Consider the following 21167-nt stretch of genomic DNA (forward strand, 5'->3'; position numbering starts at 1 on the left):
GTGGAGTTTGCATGTTCTCCCTGTGACTGTGTGGGCTTCCTCCCACCTCCAAAGACATGCACCTGGGGATAGATTGATTGGCAACACTAAATTGGCCCTAGTGTGTGAATGCGAATGTTGTCTATCTGTGTTGGCCCTGTGATGAGATGGCGACTTGTCCAGGGTGTACTCCGCCTTACGCCCAAATGCAGCTGAGATAGGCTCCAGCACCCCCCGCGACCCCCAACGGGACAAGCGGTAGAAAATGAATGGATGGATGGAAGGGCACGTTACAAACAAGAGCAAAGAATTATACACAACATTGGCTATCGGGAACACAAATGCACTTTTTATGAAGTCCCGGACACAGGTCATTTTTTTACTGACCTTGTTAAAATAGATGTATAGTATAGATGGAGTATTTTTGGTTGTTGCGATTGAAATAAGGGATAATGTTTTGAAATAAGGGATAATGTTTTAAGTCTAACAACGTGGCCACATGATAATGCAGTTTTAGCATTATCATGTGGCATTAATCGTGTAGAGAGCTGTTTGTAATAATTATTTAGCACCACTTGAGCACAAATACTAAATCTTGGAGAAAAGGATTTAGTTGTCAATCAAAACCTGGACTTTGCCATCTTCAAGGAACTAAAGTGAAAGTGTGACTGCATGCACGAGACAAAATGCTTCATTACGGTACTTACATTGACGTTCTTTAAACTGCCCTCAAACTGATTTTCTGAATTCATTTTGGTTCTCAGTCTTCTGACAACCCATATTAAACGCCAAATACATCTTACACTTAAAACATTTAAGTAAAACCCCAGACTATCAATGACCATGAAATGAACTTTATTTAAAGTTGATCTGCAGATGCACACTCAACCCTTGTTTACGTTACAGCGACACCCTAAAGAAAGCGCAGGCGACCACATGCACGAAGATTAAAAAGACCACTTTAAAAACCTGATGATATGGCAAACTGGAACCTAAGCTTTGGCTGTCTCAATATGATAACACTTCAAGTATAGTCAGATACAGGAGGTATATTCATAAAAAGTGATAAATTAAAAAAGGCAACACAGATTTATTTTACAGCACATTAAAAGTTCAGACTCCAAAAGCTTGATTTAAGTAAAAAACAGAAATACCAGTCAACAAAACAGGTCATTTTACAAGCATCAAAAAAGATAAACATGGACAAACATTTAAAACACAAAGCAATAAAGAAAACATCAGTCTGGTGCTCCTCTTGAACTTACTTACCACAACAGTGACTCCAAAGCCACAGACTAATGACCGCCTGCTGTTAAAAGAAAAGTGAGCAGGAGGAGCTTCCAGTCAGCTGTCAAGCACAACTTTTTCTAAATTTTTTTGTAAAATGTTATATATATATATATATATATATATATATATATATATATATATAGCAGCTAACTACTACAACTCAAAATTGCTCTTTATATGAAAATTAGGAAAGTGTATGATAGTATTGCAACCACTCATGTTGTGCAGCAAAGTGCATCTAAAGAGAGTCTCTTTACAATGCATGTTCTCATTTTGTAAACGGCTTTAAAGTGAAGTGATGGCAGCACTTCATGACTGCAACCCCACGTGAAACAGGTGGTCTGAGTGTACTGCAACGGCCACCAACATTGCACCAACAACACTACGATAAGTCGATTTAAAAAGATTTTAAAAATCACATCTTTAAATAAAAAGGATAAAATGTCAGACGCTGGTTAATAGATTTGTAACAGTGGTGGTGTTGCTGACTCGGAGTAGTAAAAATAAATCACTTTCCAACATGTGGATCTTAGCCAGCTAATTAGTATTCTTCCTCCTCAGACTCCTCCTCTTCTGCGGTCTCCAACCAGGTGAGCCACTGATTCACCTGTCAATGACAACAAATACATCAGCGAAAAAACAAAAGGTGCTCGCAAGGAGAAGAGAAAATGTAAACATACATGAAACAGGGCTTTTCCTTTTCCTGGATACTCTTGGGTGACGTCTTCTTTCCAGGTTAGGAAGGCTTCTTCTTCGATGATTTCCATGTCGTAAAAATAGGCAAAGTAGCGCAGGAGCATGCCTGGAAGAAAAGCAAACGTTACATTTGTGAGGAGTGTGTTCAGACCTGACGGAATGAGCAGTGACTCACCTTTAGGGAAGTGTTTAGCGTTGCAGTGCACCTGCAAGGCGTAGAGCGCGCTGACTTGCAGCTCAATGTGCTCATGCAGGAACTTCTGCATGACCGGCTTGAAGGACAGCAGGAGTTGCTTCTCCTCATCCAGCTGCTCCTTGCTGGGCGATGCCAGCTGCTCTTCATCATCATCGGGGTTGATCTCATAGGCGATGTACTGCAAGAAACTAGCAGGCAAAAGGACATGATGAGCTTGGGGTCAGAGCAAGGAAGTAGAAGACTGGTCTACCTGGTGGTGAGGATGTTGACAAAGCCTTTGTCAGTGTGAAGTTTGAGAGAGATGTTATCTTTGATCCATTTGTAGATGGACTGCGGAGAAGGATCTACTTTGATCTGCTTCAAAAGCTCCTTCTCCAGCTTCATCAGTGGGAAGAGAAAGCCAAGACCTTTGCCCTCCAGGATCTCCAGCATTCTGTCCTTGTTCTGGTCCATTTCTACCAAGAGAACGAAGTAAATCTATCTCAGACCATTGAGAGATTGTCAAGCAGGTACAACTGGATCACTCCCACGTTGGTATTAGAAATAGTGCTGATCTAACCCCTCTTTTTCTAGCCTTTAATTCTACAACCCTTTTTGGAATAGTTTACTTTTGTTCTTTTTTTATACATCTTGATTTTGTTTGCTCGGCCTAATATTGAAATGCACTGCAATCAGGCAGACAGCTTCTTACAATTGAGTATTTTTGAAAATAAATTCATGAACACAGGTTAGCGGTTATGAATGCATCTCTGGCTGCTGACATGTAATAAGTAGGGGTGCAACAGTACACGTATTGAACCTTTGACACAATGGTCCTTGTTCGCTTTATCAACTTCTGACGGTACGCTCTGCGCTGAAAGCTCAGTTGATCTGCGCTCGACTATGGCACCTTAGGCTGCATAGTCGAGCACAGATCCACTAAGCTGCGCCTCCCACATTGATTCAGACCAAAACAAGCTGCTGAGACAGAAGCTACATGCAAAGCTATAGCAAATATACCTGAATTCCAAGGTCCTCCACCATCATTCAGATCTGGTGTGTGGAACTATTTGGGTTTTTGTATAAAGTAGGATCCTGATGACAAGCGTGTCGTGGACAAAAATACAGCGGGATGTCGCAAGTGTCACACATCGATAAACAGTGGAAATTAAGGCTGAAACGACGCGTCGACGTCATCGGTTACGTAAATACGTCGACGTTGTTTTCATGCTTCGACGCGTCGCATATTTACGTCACACTGCCGTCATGGCGGAGCGCAAAGCAGATGATGCGAGCGAGGGAAAAAAAGCACGCCAAAAGTCGTCAAAAGTGTGGGAGTATTTCAATAAACAAATGTATATAATTCGGCATTATTTCGGCCAGTCGGCTTATAAAATCAGAGCCGATCAGTTTACGTATACGTAGGTATAACGCGGCGCGCTCCTGTCTCATCTGCTGGTGCGCGAGCCCGGTAATTAGACCGCTGTGTCAAATCAAGGAGTACAAAAGACGCCAGCGCAGAGTGGAAAAAGGTTTAGTTCATTACAGATAACCCAGAGTTGTGCCAAAAGTATGTAAGATTTAATATTTCTCTTCGTGGGTGTGGCGCACCTGTTGCGCTGGTGAGATGGGAGGGGGGGTTGTGTGCATGTAGCGTGCTTAGTCTGGAGGCTAAATACACACAGTGTGTTATGTAACTGTTGTTTAGTGTTGATATTCTTTGCTTAGTTTGATAAATGTTGGAGCAGTTTGCTTCATCAGGAGGGTGAAGTCGCTCAATTTAAAGTGTTGGATTTAACTGTGTTGGTGAGGGCGTAGAAAAAGGGGCATTTTTCTACCAGTAGACAGCGTTTAAGATTGAGTGTTTCACTGCTAAATTAATAATATATTTATATTGAATATGGATTTTAAATATGTATCTAAATAGGTGGTTAATTGGTTAGGTATTTATGTATTTGCATATTGGGTTTTCTGTTGCATTTATCTATTGTGTTTCTGGTGTTAAATGTATTTTATATGTATCTTGGTGCATTTATGTTGAGACAATTTATTTAAAATCTGTTTTAACTTAAAGGGAAAAGATGTGTCCATTTTCTTGCACTTGTTTAATGGTTAAGAGTTTGATAGCTAATTAATAGTTGTAAATTATGGGATTGATAATTGATTGATTTTTTACAGCATGTTAATCTTGTGGTGTTTTGTCCTTAAAGGTTTTTCACCTACTAAAGAAGCTAAAGGCTACTAAAGGCTACTAAAGACAGCTAATGACAGCTAAAGAAACTAAAGTCTATTAACACTGCTAAAGACTGCTAAAAAGACTAAAGAAGAAAAAAGAAGCTGTTTCTTGGTTGGAAAAACTGTTGCAAACTAAAGGAAAATAAAAGGAAAAAGTAACTACGGCCTGGTCTTTTGAGTGAAATCCAGAAGCCACATTCAGCATTGGTACATCCCTTCAAGTGTGGGATAAGCACAGCGAAAAAAGCAAAACACTTGACAGTTGTTGTATGCACACTGTGTCGAGCGGAAATGGCCTATCATAGCAGCACAACGGCTATGAAGGAACATTTGAAAAGAAAACACCCGACAGCGTTCTTGCCATCACCATCAACTAGTCAATCGTCCGCGTGAGTATACATTGTCATCATTACACAAAATCACGAATGTGTCATTTGTATCTGCGTTGTAAATTCATAAACTAAAACAGTTTCGCTCTGAGAGGCGCGTTTGGCATGCCTGTTCACTGTTTACAAAGACGCGCTCCTCTTTAACGCTAACGTTAATTAGTTGTGCAAATACCTTTTACAACATTAACAGTTACATATACTATGTACAAACCAACAATTAACTTTCACTTTAATCATACTATCATTGTTGTGTTATTAAGCAAAATAAGCAATACTTTTACTTTTGTTGAAATGTTTACACTGTTACAGAATATTTCGTTTTGCACTTTTTTGTATTGGATGTTTATCTTTATTTTTGCACATTTTAAAGCAAAATAAGCAATACTTTTACTTTAGAAATGCTTATACTATTGCATAATATTAAGATTTGCACTGGATGTTTACTTTTATATTTGCACATTAAAAAGCAAATAAGCTACTTTTAATTTTGTTAAATGTTAAAAGTTTTAAATGTTTACATTGTTACAGAATATTTTGTCATGTTGTTGTCAATGTTGACTGAGTGGCCATACTTTTTTTTTTGTATATAAAAGTCATGCCTTTTGAAAAAACTGGCCAACATTTATTTTTTCATCTTCATTTTAAATAAAAAAAATAATCGGTAAAAGGAAAAATAATCTATAGATTAACCGATTAATCGAAAAAATAATCTATAGATTAATCGATAGAAAAATAATCGTTAGCTGCAGCCTTAATGGAAATACAAAAAATATGACAACACATTTACATCGACATCACCCCGATGCAGAAATGGGTGGAACCAAACTTTACCCAGGGCATTTACACATCCATTAGCACATGATTCAGAGGGCAAATGAAAATCAATAAGGCCATTGCTACTTTTTTCTATTGTGGAAAACGTTGGGTTTGCTGCGGACACTTGAGCACCATTACAAGATTCCTTCACGAACCTATTTCACCGATAACGTAATTCCTGTTTTGTACAAGACAAAAGCCCAGTTAGAGACAGCAGTGTCCGTAGATGGGTGATTTATCAGATGCACATATTTTATTATTGTTTACAAGGTGCTGTTTTTGTTTTATAAGGAGCTAACTAAGTATGCACAGAAGAAAACGGAGCAGGCATAGCTGCACCAGATACATTTAATTTAATTAAAAACTGTACTTTTCAGTTGAAACAAAATCATTGATAATCTTAAACTCAAGTAAAAAAAAAAAAGGCATGAAAATGTATTTTATGTATGGAAAAAATATCAAACCGAGACACTAAAATATTGAACTGAATTTGTGTATCGTTGCACACCTAGTAAAACTGTCAGCGACTAATCTTAATAGTCATGGCAGCACTAATAAGAAAAGCTGACAGTAAATGCTGAATTATGCTTCAGACACCAAGTTTGTCCACTCCCTTCTAATCCTCCGACATCTAACCACAGGTAAACCGCAAGACTGCAGAGCTATAATTGGTCCGCTTTATTATACCTAATGTATTAATAGAATATTTTATTTCCTGCCGCCTTCCTTGTCACTCGAGGACATCGTACAAAACTAATAGGCGTGTTTAAAAAAAGAAATAAATCACATCTAAATCAAATTTCTTATTCATTCTAATTGTAAATCGATTTCTAATTTTCAAGAATCTTTAGGAATGTAACAATTTTAATTTGAATAAAAAGGTGTTTTAGGCCATACCTGCATGCGTATACCTCAGTAACCAAGAGGAGCTTTTGTAACCTGTTTTGATCAATGGTTTAGAATTGTTATACCAGCGGTGTGAATCAACAATCATGGAAAATTTAATAATCACCCCAGGAATCAATCGTAAGTTGTTGTAAGATTCCCATTCCCAACAAATGGGGACCAATAAAAACTTTGAACAATTAGATAAACAAAAGAGAAGATATCAGTTTTAAGTGTATAGCTTTCAACAATCTGGATGTTGCTTCTGCCACCATTGTTCACTAAAACTACACACAAAGCTCAAAAGTCATGAGTTGTGTTTGAACTCAGGAATTTTAGCACATCACCTGGTCAAGCCAAATGCTATACATATATATATATATATATATATACACTACATACCACTATAATGAAAAATAGATTGGAGGGGGCAGCATAGTGAGTACATACACCATAGTTGAGTCTTAAGAACAACCTAAACATACCAGGTAGCATCTTCTGCATGTTGACCGTGCTCTTCTGGAATAGATCGATCAGCCATTCACGGTCCTTGAGCTTGGCCATCTGCTGCAGACAGAGCAGGAAGAGGGGGAAATAGGCGCCGTTTTCCAGCTGGTGGGCCAAATCTGTAATGCTGATCAAGTCAGCAACGACGGCCCGAGCTGCAAATTGAGCCAGGTAGGACTTAACCAAAGGGATTTCTTCTTCAATCTTGGGGCACTGGTCCAGAACACTAATAAAAGCCTGTACAAAAAGAGTTTTGTTAGTTAACAGTGATTTTCCTCAGTGTGAATGCCTTAAATGTACTTCACTCACCTGTAGTACATTTTCACTGGTGACAAGGCTTTCTGTGCAGAGTTCATGAATTAGAGTGCTTACAAGTTCCTTGTCGTCATCTGAACGACTGAGTGAATCCACCACGATCTTGTTCAACATCTCAGACAAAAGGTGTTTTGGAGCTCTCATCTCCTTGACAGCTGCCAGTGCCTCGCTGATATTCTTGCTGTTCATATAGTCTGCAACTAGAGTCTCCTAAAAGACAAGGATTTTCACCATTTCAAAAGAAGAGGCAAAAAAAGAGGAAGATTCCTATCGGCACGCAAACCCCGAAAAATTCCTAGTTTGCGAACCCGTTCTCAAACAATGGCAATAAAAACTATTCTGATTCTGAAAGAACAGTCAGAATCAAGAGTACAATTCCTGCAATTGGGTGCATTTCTACACTGTATTTTTTTACCTTTAGATTATTCTCATCTACAAACCTCTTTTGACACTCACATGTCCCATGTAATCTATCATATATTTTGTGTTTTAGTAGATTTACTAACATTTTTATCACTGAAAATGTAAAATAAAATTCTTGCATGCAAAGAACTAAAATGTTTCCAATTTGGTAACTCTATCCTGTAGTCTCGGGTAATATACTTAAGTGTTGTGACCTCTGATTACAATCCGTCTTGTTAAAAATATACCTTATATGATTGTAATCATCCAAATATTATTAGCAGCAAAGTAGACAACGATCAATGCTATGGCTGGGAGAGCGAACAGAGCTAGCTTGATGCTTAGCTAAAAAGCGAGCTTGTTTCTGTGTTCCTGAACATCTCCCCGTCCAACTCAAAATTGTGCTTACAATCTTATTTTTATTAATATGTCAATAACAAAAAACACAGAAGTGCTATGTTGACGGGAATATTAATGTTTAAAAAAGCGGACTTATGCGTTTTTGCGGAAATTTCACATGCCGGGCATTACTATGGTTTAGGGCATCAGAAAGAACTTTACCGTCATTTTGTGCAGCTCTTCTTTAGTCGGAGGCAGCTTTTTGTTGGGTTTTGCAGGCTTTTCCTGAATTGGTGGAGGATTGGTTTTTAAACCAAGCTGTGGTGGTGACTACGGTGGAAAAAAAAGTACAGTCAATTGATAATTTCCAACGTTTTGATTTTCAATCCAGGCTATTACCTGTCCCATTAAGGAGCCTTGGGCACTCGGAGGCATCATAGTCATCTGTGGCTGCAGCTTTGGCACTTTTTTGCTTAAGATGAAAGACTGAGCTGGCCTCAGGCTGATCTGGAAGAGTGAATGAAGACAGAGTTTAAACTTCCTTTTTTACAAACATAAGTACTTCTGTAAAAATAATTTTTAAACCAGCTTGTTTAAGATCCAACAGGAAGATGGACGTTAAAAAGACTTTTAGTACCTCGTCAGCATTGAGCTTTCCTTTCTTTGAAAAGCGTGGACCCATATCCTTGGACTGCATCTGGACAGAGCCATTCTGTTTGTGGCTGAAAACTGGTGAACCTTGCCCCTATGGAGTGTTTTTAAACTTCGTTATAGTAATGAGTGGGACACCTGGGGCAGAATTCCGCATAATCACCTGCATGGGCTTGACATAAGGCTTGCTTCCTGCATCAAACTGAGGCTGATGAGAACCGTTGCTAATGGCAATATGGCCATTGAATGGGTTTGAGCGGTGGCGTCCCATTGTAGGAGAGTAGTGGTCCTGAATAACTCCTGGGCCTGTGCCGATGCCAATTCCTGCACAAGCCATGACAACAACCAAATTACATTTGAGGTCTTAATTCCAATCATGTGTTGTATGGCAATGTTAGTCATAATTAGGAATTGGTACCTTTCACATTAAAGCCAATACTTGGGAATCGATATCAGTACTTCTGTGTCTTAATAATGTTACCAGTTACCTTTAATGAAAATTTGCTTTCCATTTGCAAGTACTCATTTGTTCGAGTTTTTCCTAGGTGTCTATTGGCATTAAGTTGAATGTGCCAGTCTCATCTTTTGTTGAGTCCTACAAAATGTTTATACTGTAAGTATTGTGATTAATACACACCAGCTGTTTGATTTTAATGTGCATCTTAACTGTAGTTTCAATTTCCAAATTCAGGAGGTGCTGAAATCGCTACGTTAAATTGCCAATTCGTATCAGTTGCATGCATGGGCGGCATGGCGTAGTGGGTAGAGCAACCATGCCAGAAACCTGAGGGTTGCAGGTTCGCTCCCCGCCTCTTCCATCCAAAAATCGCTGCCGTTGTGTCCTTGGGCGGGACACTTCACCCTTTGCCCCCGGTGCCACTCACACCGGTGAACTGAATGATGAATGATAGGTGGTGGTCGGAGGGGCCGTTGGCGCAAATTGCAGCCACGCTTCTGTCAGTCTACCCCAGGGCAGCTGTGGCTATGAAAGTAGCTTACCACCACCAGGTGTGAATGAATGATGGGTTCCACATGTAAAGCGACTTTGGGTACTTAGAAAAGCGCTATATAAATCCCAGTTATTATTATTATTATTATTATATACAATATAAAGTAGCATTGAACAAGCTTCCCATAAGGCATGCTTGCTTTGTTGGCATGGAAAATTGCAACATTCCCTAAAAGGCAATTCGCTACAAATATACCCGTTTGCCCGCCAAGTGCTTGATCTACAACTGGATGTGACATCACGTGCAACAGAGGTATCACAAATTGGAGTGAATTAGTGCTCTGAATTCCATTGGTAACACAAAAAGAAACCATCACTAATCATAATGAAAAACTTTTGCATACCAGGCATTTGTCCAAACATATCAGCCAGCCCACCAAGTGTTTCCTTGTCAAATCTGAGCCTGCCCTGAAGAAAAGTGTTCTCCAGGAATGAACTATCCATGAAGAAGTCAGTTCTCGAGCCATCAGATGAAGGTGGAATAAAGACACCCAGGTCCTACAAAAGACAAATGTTTCAGGTCAGAATGAGGCGATGCAGGTAATCCAAAGAGAGAAAGGGCCTTAAAGCTGATAGTTACTTTTACAGCATCCTGACGAACTTGATTGATCGTCTTTGGTCCATTGTCAACATAAGCTTTACGTGGCACCCAGTTGTTCTCACGCAGCTCTACGGTGTTCTGCAGCAGGAAACGAATCCTAGCAGGCAATTCTTTGTTGCTCGTCAAGGCCTTCATGCGGCCGAAGTACTGATTCATCAAGGACTGGAATAAAAGGAAAGGAGTGGGATTACAAAAAAAACTATAAATAATTAGATTACGGGAATGCTTCAGAGTGCAAGGTGTCTTACAAACATACCCGAGCCCTTTCATGATCAAGTTTAGGACCAATTGTCTTCATTATCTGACAGAGGCACTCCAGGTCTTCCCCCATATCTTTAAGTTGGACTCTCTTCTTCTTCTCCAGGAGCTTAAAAAAAAAAATTGTTAGAAAACTTAAAATAAACCTGATTTGTTATGAGTTTTTTTTTGACACAATTGAACTTACTGTCTTAATGCATTTATGGAGGATGGATTCATGGATAAGGTGGAGTTTTCCAAGTTCCCCAATGAATTTGATATTTCCAAGCATTTTAATCTTCGCAATAGCACGCTGCTCCTCCTCCTCAGAAGTAAGAGGGCCATCGTGTTTGTCAAAGACTGCACAGGAAAAATAATACTCATGAGAAAATGAAATGTACATCTTGAACACATCTTTAACGTGCACAACCTACAGACCTTCAACATTTCTGGCACGATTTTCAAACTCATCTTGAAGCTTGGAAATCAGAAGTCTCCTGAACGTCTGCAGAAAAAGAATATGACAATATAGAAGGAAGGAAATTAAACAGTAAACGTTTTCTGTCTACCGGTAAATTAATTACTTACTGTGTTCTGCTTTTTTGTTGCAGGGGTTTCTGTTGTTGGATCTTCAAAGTTTGGTGCATCTTCTGCCAGGCGGAGACATAGTTGAGCATATAACTGGCTGTACTTGGGTTCTTCAAGGGCTTTGTCAACAATCTAAAAGGCGAATTAAAAAGCATACCAACACAACTTAGTGTGTGCCACACATGTGAACAGAAGTCAGTTATTTGAGAGAACACCTACCAACAAAATTATTCCTTTCAGGACAAGCTTTGAATCTACACCTACATTGAGGAGCTCCAGGCACAGTTTGTCAAACTTCTCAGGTGTCAACTTATTAAGTATGCTAGAAATTGGAGAAGTGACAATGAAAGTTAATATGTGATGTGTCAAAATCAATTTATTGATTCAATCAGAAGTCAACAAATTTCTCTTCTTAAACTCACCCTCTCACTTTTCTGAAGATTGCATCATGCTGCCCTTTCTCGTTGGAGAAGCTGACTTCTCGTCTAGTGTTTCGAGAAGGTATCCATCTCTGAGCGACAGAACCTGGGGCTTTCCCCAGGAACTCGCTGTAATAGACAAAAAGACAATGTTATTATATTAAATGGTGGAAAAAGGTCTACAGTGCAACTGTATTTGTAATTAAGTAATCTAGCATGACTTGTAGGATCTTTGTGTGTATGATTCATACTGCAATAAATATTGCATTTTTCTTGAAATAATATATATCAGTATACATTATTTGGTATACAAATAACAAAAAATTGCTTTCAACAAACATTGCTCCTCCTCTGGCTGCTGACATGTGCAGCAACTTAGTGCTCACTGTAGTAGCTCTGTCTACTTTTACGGTTGTCCCTATAGTCTTGTCTAATTTGCTCATTTCTTGTTCATAGTCATTTCTCGTTTATTCCTGTCGATTAAAAAACATTCCACCAATTAGTATTAATTTTGTATATTTTTATAGCTAGAACCTAAAAATTCTGATTGCGATGTTCTAAAATATGTTTAACATTATGAAAGGGCTCTAAACATGAAATAATACCCACCTTTACACTCTTTATCTAATATAGTAGTGCTGCTAAGGCTGAGCTAATCAGTGGCCACAATATTGAACAGCGTGCTCCGATTGGTTTGGTCTCTTCTAGAGGTCAATACTATTGTAGTATTAATATTTTCAGTTTATCAGCCGTATTTATGCTTAATTTAAAGTGAAAATACATAGAATATGCTTAAAAAGCAAACAGAAAAACAAAAAAACTGCAAAAGAGTGAAGCTGTGATGTGGTGAGGGAAGAGCTGGTAATGAGGTGCCAGATACGAGTCTGATAATGTGCACAAAGCCTATTCTTCTGTTTAGCTACTTTACAGTTAGCATTGTTTCTTATCTTCTCCTGCTCAGGGTGTTGCATGCTTAGCTAATTATTATCCCGCATTTTTCCAGTGATAATGTTACTTGGCTGTAAATGTGGTTAACAGGTTTGTAACAAATTTGTAAATTCCACTGTATTACGGTTTTAAAGTTTTCACAATAATGCTGTGACGGTATCAAACAAACTTGGTGTGTAGTTTTTTTCTGGCGCTTTAGCGTTGGCCAGGTCTGAAAATAAACTACATCTCCCCAAATCCTTTGTGCAGCACGGGGCCAACAAGGCAGAGGCAGGGAGCGCCGTAAGCTGGAAGTGAAGTGTGTTTGTAGTAGATGACAGGAATAGTTTTTGGACATTTTGTGAAAATTGTCATCAAAATCTATCCATAGCTGTTTGAGTTATGTTGAAAAAAAAAAAAAATCTGGCGGAATTATAGCCTCTTTGGCGAAGGTAAAAAAGTCTGCATTCTGCAAAGCGCGCCACTTTCGTCTCGAGCGTTTCCAAAGCTACACAGAGCCAGCAGTTCACAAACAAAACAAAACTACACCACGGGAAACAGAAGTAAACCTAACAGCTACATGATAAATCCTCAATCCAGCCATCCTTTTTTTACCGCTTGTCTTTCTCAATGTCGCGGGGGGGCTGGAGCCAATTCAGCTGCAAAGTGGCGGAAGGCATTTTACACCTTGGACAAGTCGCCACCTTATAAACCATCACCCAGAAAATATATTTGAAGCCAGCAAAGCCAAACATCAGTTTGTGAGGTATTTACATTATCAAAAACTAAATTGTTAGTTAACTTTTCTGGGATTTCCAGACTGATATAAAAATGTCCCCTGTGGAGAACACTGCTTCTCAGAAACTAAAAGTTGAAAGACTAAACATTATTGTTTTACCATGGACGTTTACATTGTCACTGTGGGATTTGAGCAGAGGATTTTGTTGTGGATTGTGCAGCTCTTTGAGACACTTGTCATTAAGGGCTATATAAATAAACTTTGATTGACTTTAAAGACACAACTGTAAGTATTTTTAATATTTGCTGGAAACGGTGGATGTCCCTGCACAATTGTTTTCACTTAAAAATACTTGTTTGTAGTATGATTAGAACATTTCAGCATTAGTAATGTGTTCAATTACAGTAAGTATGTTTATCCTAAAGATTCCTAGCACTTCATTTTACACACTATGCCATTTTAGTCTTTTTTTTTTTTAAATATACTACAATACTATCGTACCATGGCCTTAATACGCAATAATATTGTACTGTGAGATTTTAATACCATTACATCCCTAGTAGTTTAATTTGCCACTATGTATGTGAGGATTAGCAATTTACAGGCAGCTTTGCACGGTGTACGGACATACTTTTGCACTACTAGCTAATCACCTGTTACGGACATGTTAAACAGCTAGAATGTGTCAACATGCTTTGCTACAAAGGGGAATAAAATTCAAGTCTACCTCAGGCCGTTTGTATATCTCACAACTCTACTATTTAAAGTACATTTAGTGCCATTCAAGTTACTAAGGCTATGTTCACACTGCAGGGTCAGACGTCCAATTCGGGTTTCTTGTCAAATACGATCTTTTTATGTAGTCGTTCATATTACAAAACAAGCGTTGTCTAATGTGAATGCAATCTGGTCTGCATGCAGACATGATGTCACAAAGTGCTGCAGTGTTAGTAAACATGGCTCCTATTCTTGTCCGTCTCCAGTACTGGCACAATTTTGTCAAGTTCAAGGATTTTGTACAATCAAAGTCCACATTTTCTAAACTGAATTATTGCGCGTGGATGATTAAGAAGGAAGAGGGAAAGTATTTTGGCTCTTGCAGACATTATGCTTCCATGTCTGCTTTGAAGAGCAATTTAGCGAGCAGTGTCAGACATGAGTGGTGGAACATTGACTTTCCAATGTTCCTAAAACATTATTTTCACCTGTTTTCAGCTCATTTTCAACAATTTCTATTGTAATGGTCTATTATGCCGAGAAATTATGACGCATATCGCGAGGCCTGGGCTGACATTTGATAAGTCAATTAACAGACGATAAATTAAAATTAAAGCCCCTCTTGATAACTGAGTTTTGTTTAATTTTGGCGGGGACAGTGCACCAAAGCGTTAGCGTTTTGCCTGAAGGAAGCGCATAGCGTCGTTAATCGTCAGAAACTACTGTGACGTACATACAGACACGACAATATCACAATGATTCAGTATGACTGATCTTTCCACAGTAGGAACTTTTATATTTTACTGAAACTTTATATTTGCTGTTTGCAGTCATCACATTGTTTTTCTTTATATAGTACTTTTCAGTTTGTTGCTGGTTGTGTCAGTGTGGAACTGCAAACTATCAAGCTTGTGGCTATTTATTGCTACCACGCAAACTTCCTATAGCTAACACTAGCATTATCATTTTGATTTAAGCATCAAAAAATACTAGTCCAGCAGGAATAGAGCTATGGCAGAATTTGTCGAAAATCCTCTGTCTTTGAGCTCACGCCAGCGAGTGAAAGTCGGGCCAAAGATGATCCTTGACTGTCTTTTTATTCGGATAGCCTACCTTTTTTTTTTTTTGTTTCCTCAGACAAAACTTTGTTCTTGTTGTTGTTTTGCAGCTATGGCCATGATAGCAGTAATTGCACGCAGGGGTTCGCATCGATTTCTGTCTTTGTAACGAACGGTAATGGGGGAAGTGACGTATGTCGTAAAGCAGTCAGCACATTTGTAGTTGTTTTGTGTGGTGGGGTTCTTGACACCCTCCTCAAAGTTGCTTAGTGCCAGTGAAAGCGATAGACGCCCTCAGGCCATGACAGAGATGTCATTCAACTACCGGTAGTTGTAAAGTGGATGTACCATCCCAAAAGTTATGAAAATATTTTATGAAGGTTGAAAAGTTACTTAGTGATGCTTTAAGTCGGTAAGATTTCCAGCGTCGATAAATTGCCTTGTGGGTGCGTGTTTACGGACTTCAAGAGCATTTATGTTTTTCATCGATTTCAGCAGCTCCGTTCGTTTGTGCGGGATGAAAAGAAGGAGGTGAATTATCTTGTCCTTCACTAAGTGTGACTTTGTGTGGCGAGGCAGTGCCGCTAACCCGCTAGCATCGCACAGTGCAACAAAACCAAATGCCATCATAACACTGTGGGAATATTTCAGTTTAAATTTTTGGAACATGAGGAGATTAACACAGAGGAGCCAATTTTCCTAATTTGTTCAAATACGACAAACTCGCACGCCCACTTGAAACAAAACCATCTGACAGTCCACATTTCAGGTTTAGTGAAGAAGGTCAGTGCAAACTAAACAGCGCAATATGATGTGCGCCCCACAGAAAGTGTGGTTAAATACATCAAAGACATGCTGCCATTTAATACCGTTATATAACTAGCATTTTTTTAAATGCTGCGATTGTTTGACAGACATTTGTCATGTTGTCATTTCTTCACTCGGATTCTGCATGTGTTTGTATTGTAACTCTGCAATTTTTATTTGCAAAAAAAGTCCTAACTTAAGTGTCAGTTAAGAGATGTACACCTCGACCTCTGCCAACATGTTCAATATTGAAGTGCAACTTTGTTTGTCAATGCTTTAAGTTAAGTTAAAGTACCAATGATTGTCACACACACTAGGTGTGGTGAAATTTGTCCTCTGCATTTGACCCATCCCCTTGTTCACCCCCTGGGAGGTGAGGGGAACAGTGGGCAGCAGCGGTACCGCGCCCGGCAATCATTTTTGGTGATTTAACCCCCATTTCCAACCCTTGATGCTGAGTGCCAAGCAGGGAGGTAATGGGTCCCATTTTTATAGTCTTTGGTATGACTCGGCCGGGTTTGACTCACAACCTACCGATCTCAGGGCGGACACTCTAACCACTAGGCCACAGAGTAGGTATGTATTTATGGTTGTGTATACTTGAGGGCCCCCCTTAACATTGTACTGCTTTTGGTTGTGATTTTTGTTTAAGTGAAAATTCTTGATAACAGAAATTTTATTTTATTGTTTGTTTTGTTTAACATGGAGATTTAAAAGTTGTCATTACAATTACAATGTTAAAATATACGAGGAAGACAAGTGTATTTTATTGTAAGGCTACACATGTATTATTACATCAGTGGTTAATTTGGTCTCAAAACAATAATGACAATAATATTTTTCGCATCGCAAACATCCGATTTTTATCCACATACAAGGCTGGGTCAAATATGAAACAATCTGATATAAGTCGCATATAGGCAAAAAAATTTCAAAATGTTCTTGCAGTGTGAACCCTGTCAAATATTAAAACGAGACAAAACATCTTACCTTTTGCTTTCAGCCTTGGGAAAGTGCTGAGGTGCACCCCCACCTCCTCCCCCAACTCTGTGATGCAAACAAAAAGAAAAACACTCATGTAAGAGGGCATCAATAATGACTCATGTCGCAACGTATTTAGATCGATGACGGAATCGTGTGTCACAAGTTGGCGAATGATCAATACCTGAAATGAGAAGGACCCCCTGGTGCAACAACACTCTCCACTTTGGCGGCTTAGCTAAATATATTTGAAAAGAATTGTGTTCTGGGAATGGAACAGGGAAAACGACCTGGAAGTAGAGGAGAGAATAACAAATGAGTTATATATCTGATGTCAGGTTATTAGAGGGCAGAGCACATGAGTGCTCCATGTGCCAGTCAGGCAGAATACACACAGGCCTGCCGGCACGCGGTGTTAGCATAGCAAACAGCAACCTTTCACAACCTTTTACTACATTCAACCATGGACAATGCCCTGTGATATAACATCTCGATATAACCTACACCCACACTGGTGGATTAATCAAAGTGATGGACAAATTACTTGCATTCATTTTAGCACTAGTACAAAAAACTAATGTAATCAAAAAAGGTGATCAAATTCACCCATGTTTAACCAAATCGCCGGGGTTTTAAGCAAAAGGGCTAAAACAAAGTTGAAAAGATGTTTAAGTGTAAATGGAGACTACCCCTGTTAATGTAGTGTTATTTGTGTAGCCTGTCTGTATTTAAAATGCATTTAAATAGCGAGCAAAAGCAAGCTAGTGAGCACAGGAGCTGTTTTTCCAAAGGTCTTTGTTGAGAAACCGGATGTCAGCACACAGCGACATATTGCTTGGACAGCTCGGTACTATTTTTTTTACTTCGTGTCATCTTAAAAAGGGAAAATACACAATTCACCGATTACATTTCAAACCACTACAGCACAACGTCTTAATTCTGTCCACGTCAGATAACGATGAGATAAATCAAGCCATACTAAGCCTCAACTAGGTCAACGAGCTAATGCTAACTAGCCCGAGCTGTTAAAATACCCAAAGCGCTTACCTTTCACAAAAAATGACTTCAGCTCTTTCGTCTTTTCGACAGATATAGAGAAAACTATGAGATGAATGAGGATGTCTAGTAAATAGTGGTTTACGTAAGATCAAAAGACTCGGTTTTTCCACTAGATAAAAGAGCTATAAAATACGCGGCCTAGCAGTAGTGGCTCCCGGCTGCTGCGAAGAAAGACTGCTGACTGGATGCGTGCGTCACGAGGGAGCCGCTTTTTGACTGGGGGCTGTTTGAGACGTTGTCGCCCTCCTCCGGTGACGTCACGCGCTGGAACGCGGAAGACGTTTCGCAATGAATTGTGTTTCCGGAACATCCGAAGTGTTCTGACAGGGCGGGGCCTTTGTTGTTCTGCCTTTCGTAATTTTCACAACCTTGTCTTTTATCTGATGGTAGCAGGAATAACATTAGAATACTGATTCAAAGAAACCTTTAGAGCTATTACTATGTTACAGGCTCGAATGAGTCATCTAGTTCGACTTCCCTTACTCTTTAAAGATTCGATTCTTATGGCTCAAATCGTCAAAAGGGTCGTCTGTTCGGCTCCTCAGATTCTTTTATTGCTCAAATTAATTAATTTCTAAAAAAAATAACGCTAAATTTTGTGTAAAATTGATTTAAAACAAGGTTTCTGAGGGTCGTTGAAAATCATAAAAAAACTCATTGAATGGATTTTGCAAAAAAGTAGGTCTTAAATGGATTTACAAAGCATTAAATCTTTGGACATTGATCCTGTTCATGAAAGCCAAATATTTTAAAATGTATTCCTGTGGGAGCCATATCATATTTTTTTAACACTGAATACAACTACATGCGTGCATTTCTAAGTAAGACCAACATTTTTGAGTACAATAAGTCCCTTATTCTTTTTAATAACATTGTTATTCTGAAGCTAACCATCAATAAATAAAACACTTATTACCATTAATGCGACTTCTGGTGCTGCATGGTTTTGCTGATGGCTTTGTAGTCTGGTTGATACGTGGTTATTTTTAAAACTGTGATTACCAGCGGAATTATTCATTACTTATCGTGTTAAGCAGTGTCAGCTAAGATTTATCTGAGAGCCAGATGCAGTCATCAAAAGAGCCACATCTAGCTCTAGAGCCATAGGTTCCCTACCCCTGGGTTAGTGCATGTGCCTCACAATACGAAGGTCCTGAGTAGTCCCGAGTTCAATCTCGGGCTCTTGATCTTTCTGTGTGGAGTTTGCATGTTCTCCACGTGACTGCGTGGGTTCCCTCCGGGTACTCCGGCTTCCTCCCACCTCCAAAGACATACCTGCCAACTACTCCGGTTTTCCCGTAATTAGTACGGTTTTCATCAACCTATTCCGGGTTACGGTTGCAGTGATAAAAAATACGTTTTTTCATGAATTCATTATTTTTTTTTTTTTTTAAGTTTTATTCACGAAATCGCGTAACAACAATGACAATCGACACTGCTTCCCGTAACTTCCTATCGAGCCATTCCGAATGCCATGCGCGAGGCTATTTATAGCACCGCTGCCAAGCATGAGGCCATTGTTTCCAAACGAGCGAACGATCATGGAATCAGCCGGAGAAAAATCGCATACGAGTCTTAAACCGAAAAGAAAACTGCAGTCATTCCATGAAGAATATTCAAAAGCCTATCCGGGAATAATTATCCGTTCCAAAAAGGGTGAAAACTACGCGAATTGCACCTTGTGCAGACAAGATTTTTCGATTGGACACAGAGGAATTAGCGATGTAAAAGACCACGTTGGGACAAAAAAACACAAGTCTAATGCTGTTGCTAGCGATACAAGTGGAAAACTTTCAACGTTTTTCGTCGCCCAAACAGATTCTTTGGATGTGATAAATGCCGAAGTTTTATTTACGGAGGCAATAATTGAGCAAACAAAAAGGTAATGACACCAATGTTATCTATTGGAATTGTTTAGTACTGTTATACTGTTAAAAGTGTTTATACTATTTATGCTTTCAAGTCCAAGTTGAAGAAATCTTGTTAAATGTTGACAGCATAACTACCAAAATACAGAAGTATGTCCTTAATATTTTTGCAGTGCTATTTCTGTTGAAAAGTTAAAATGATTACATTAGAGATGTGATGTGCCACTTTTCAAGTGTCTGATGGCTTAAATTAATTTTCATTAATTTTTCATATTTTGAATTCTTTTGAAAGGCTTACAAAAAAACTACATTTGAATTGTAATTCCATGCTATTGACAGGACTATTAATTTTAATGAAGTTAGCTTACCATGTTTACAGTATGATAATTGTGATAGAAATGTGAATTTTAGGCACAGAATATTTTTTACAATTGAACAAGGCAGTAGATTATACAAGCTTGGACAGAAAGTTAATAATGACACCATTTTTTTTTTTAATGGAATTGTTTAGTACTGTTTTACCATTTGTTTACTGTAAAAAGTGTTTATACTGTTTATACTTTCAATTAACAAATTGAAGTCTTGTGAAAGGTTGACAGGATAACTGGCATTAACTGTCAAAATAATTTCAAACTATTGAAGTTAGCTTACAGAATAAACATGTCAATCAACCCATATGATTTTTGCTGTAATATTTTTGTTTTGAAAAGTCACTGTGACTGATAGAAAAGTGATGGTTTTAGCAACATTTTAACCTGTCTGAATGCTAATAATCATTTTGCGTCGGGGGGCGAAGGAACCCCCCACCAGGACTTTGTCCTGGACCTACCGGGGCCTGTGGCCCTTGGACCCTGGCTACTAGGTTTTTCTGATTTCAAAAGTTGGCAGGTATGCAAAGACATGCACCTGGGGATAGGTTGATTGGCAACACTAAATTGGCCCTAGTGTGTGAATGTGAGTGTGAATGTTGTCTGTCTATCTGTGTTGGCCCTGTGATGAGGTGGCGACTTGTCCAGGGTGTACCACGTCTTCCGCCCGAAAGCAGCTGAGATAGGCTCCAGCACCCCCGCGACCCCAAAAGGGACAAGCAGTAGAAAATGGATGGATTATTTAAGTATTTCTGATTATGATTTAAAAAGTTCATACAATTGCCAACTAAAAAGACGACAAAACAAACCACCCGACCCAGTTTTTCTAATTGGGGAAAAACTTCACTTCAAGATGTTCATTATGTATAGAAGTGAAATTTTTTGCCAATGCATATTGAGAGTCCTTTTTATTTTGATGTTTGTTTACCTGTTTAGGGTAATAGGATGATAGAATGCCTTTTTATTGTCACTATACACAGGTACAATAAGATTAAAAGCAACTCCACTATCAGTGCAACAACAAAAGATATAGGAAGGAAAGAAAAAGAAAAATAGTGCAAAAGGAGGTAAGGTACAGAGTCCAGTCCTGAGAACGAATGTTTTGAATGT

The 21167-nt window shown here is 38.8% G+C and overlaps 1 protein-coding gene and 1 long non-coding RNA gene across 2 annotated transcripts; both read right to left on the reverse strand.

Annotated features, from left to right (window-relative positions):
• Positions 1-817: 817 nt before the first annotated feature.
• Positions 818-11189, reverse strand: eif4g2a (eukaryotic translation initiation factor 4, gamma 2a). Its single transcript, XM_061963410.2, has 16 exons — positions 11115-11189; positions 10965-11031; positions 10735-10886; positions 10546-10656; positions 10269-10451; positions 10033-10186; positions 8843-9003; positions 8666-8773; positions 8428-8535; positions 8251-8358; positions 7282-7497; positions 6951-7209; positions 2412-2616; positions 2141-2349; positions 1950-2071; positions 818-1876 (listed from the first exon to the last, which is right to left on the reverse strand). The coding sequence occupies exons 3-16, from the start codon at positions 10816-10818 to the stop codon at positions 1811-1813; spliced, it is 2094 nt and encodes a 697-aa protein (XP_061819394.2). The 5' UTR covers positions 10819-10886; positions 10965-11031; positions 11115-11189; the 3' UTR covers positions 818-1810.
• A 385-nt stretch (positions 11190-11574) lies between these two features.
• Positions 11575-18091, reverse strand: LOC140678864 (uncharacterized). The gene is made up of 4 exons (XR_012050512.1): positions 17810-18091; positions 16947-17052; positions 16772-16828; positions 11575-11662 (listed from the first exon to the last, which is right to left on the reverse strand). It is a non-coding gene; the product is annotated as an uncharacterized lncRNA (long non-coding RNA).
• Positions 18092-21167: the final 3076 nt, after the last annotated feature.

Source organism: Nerophis lumbriciformis, linkage group LG06, assembly GCF_033978685.3.
Source record: "Nerophis lumbriciformis linkage group LG06, RoL_Nlum_v2.1, whole genome shotgun sequence".
NCBI classification, from domain to species: domain Eukaryota; kingdom Metazoa; phylum Chordata; class Actinopteri; order Syngnathiformes; family Syngnathidae; genus Nerophis; species Nerophis lumbriciformis.

Bases quoted from the DNA above. Each gene is read 5' to 3' on its own strand.
- eif4g2a (XM_061963410.2), bottom strand. From the start codon at position 10,818: ATGCTTGGAAATATCAAATTCATTGGGGAACTTGGAAAACTCCACCTT. The intron at 8,774-8,842 runs GTGATTATGCGG...AACACTCCATAG, and splicing joins CTTATGTCAAGCCCATGCAG to GGGCAAGGTTCACCAGTTTT. The intron at 7,498-8,250 runs GTAAAGTTCTTT...CTTGTCTTTTAG, and splicing joins AAGAGCTGCACAAAATGACG to GAGACTCTAGTTGCAGACTA.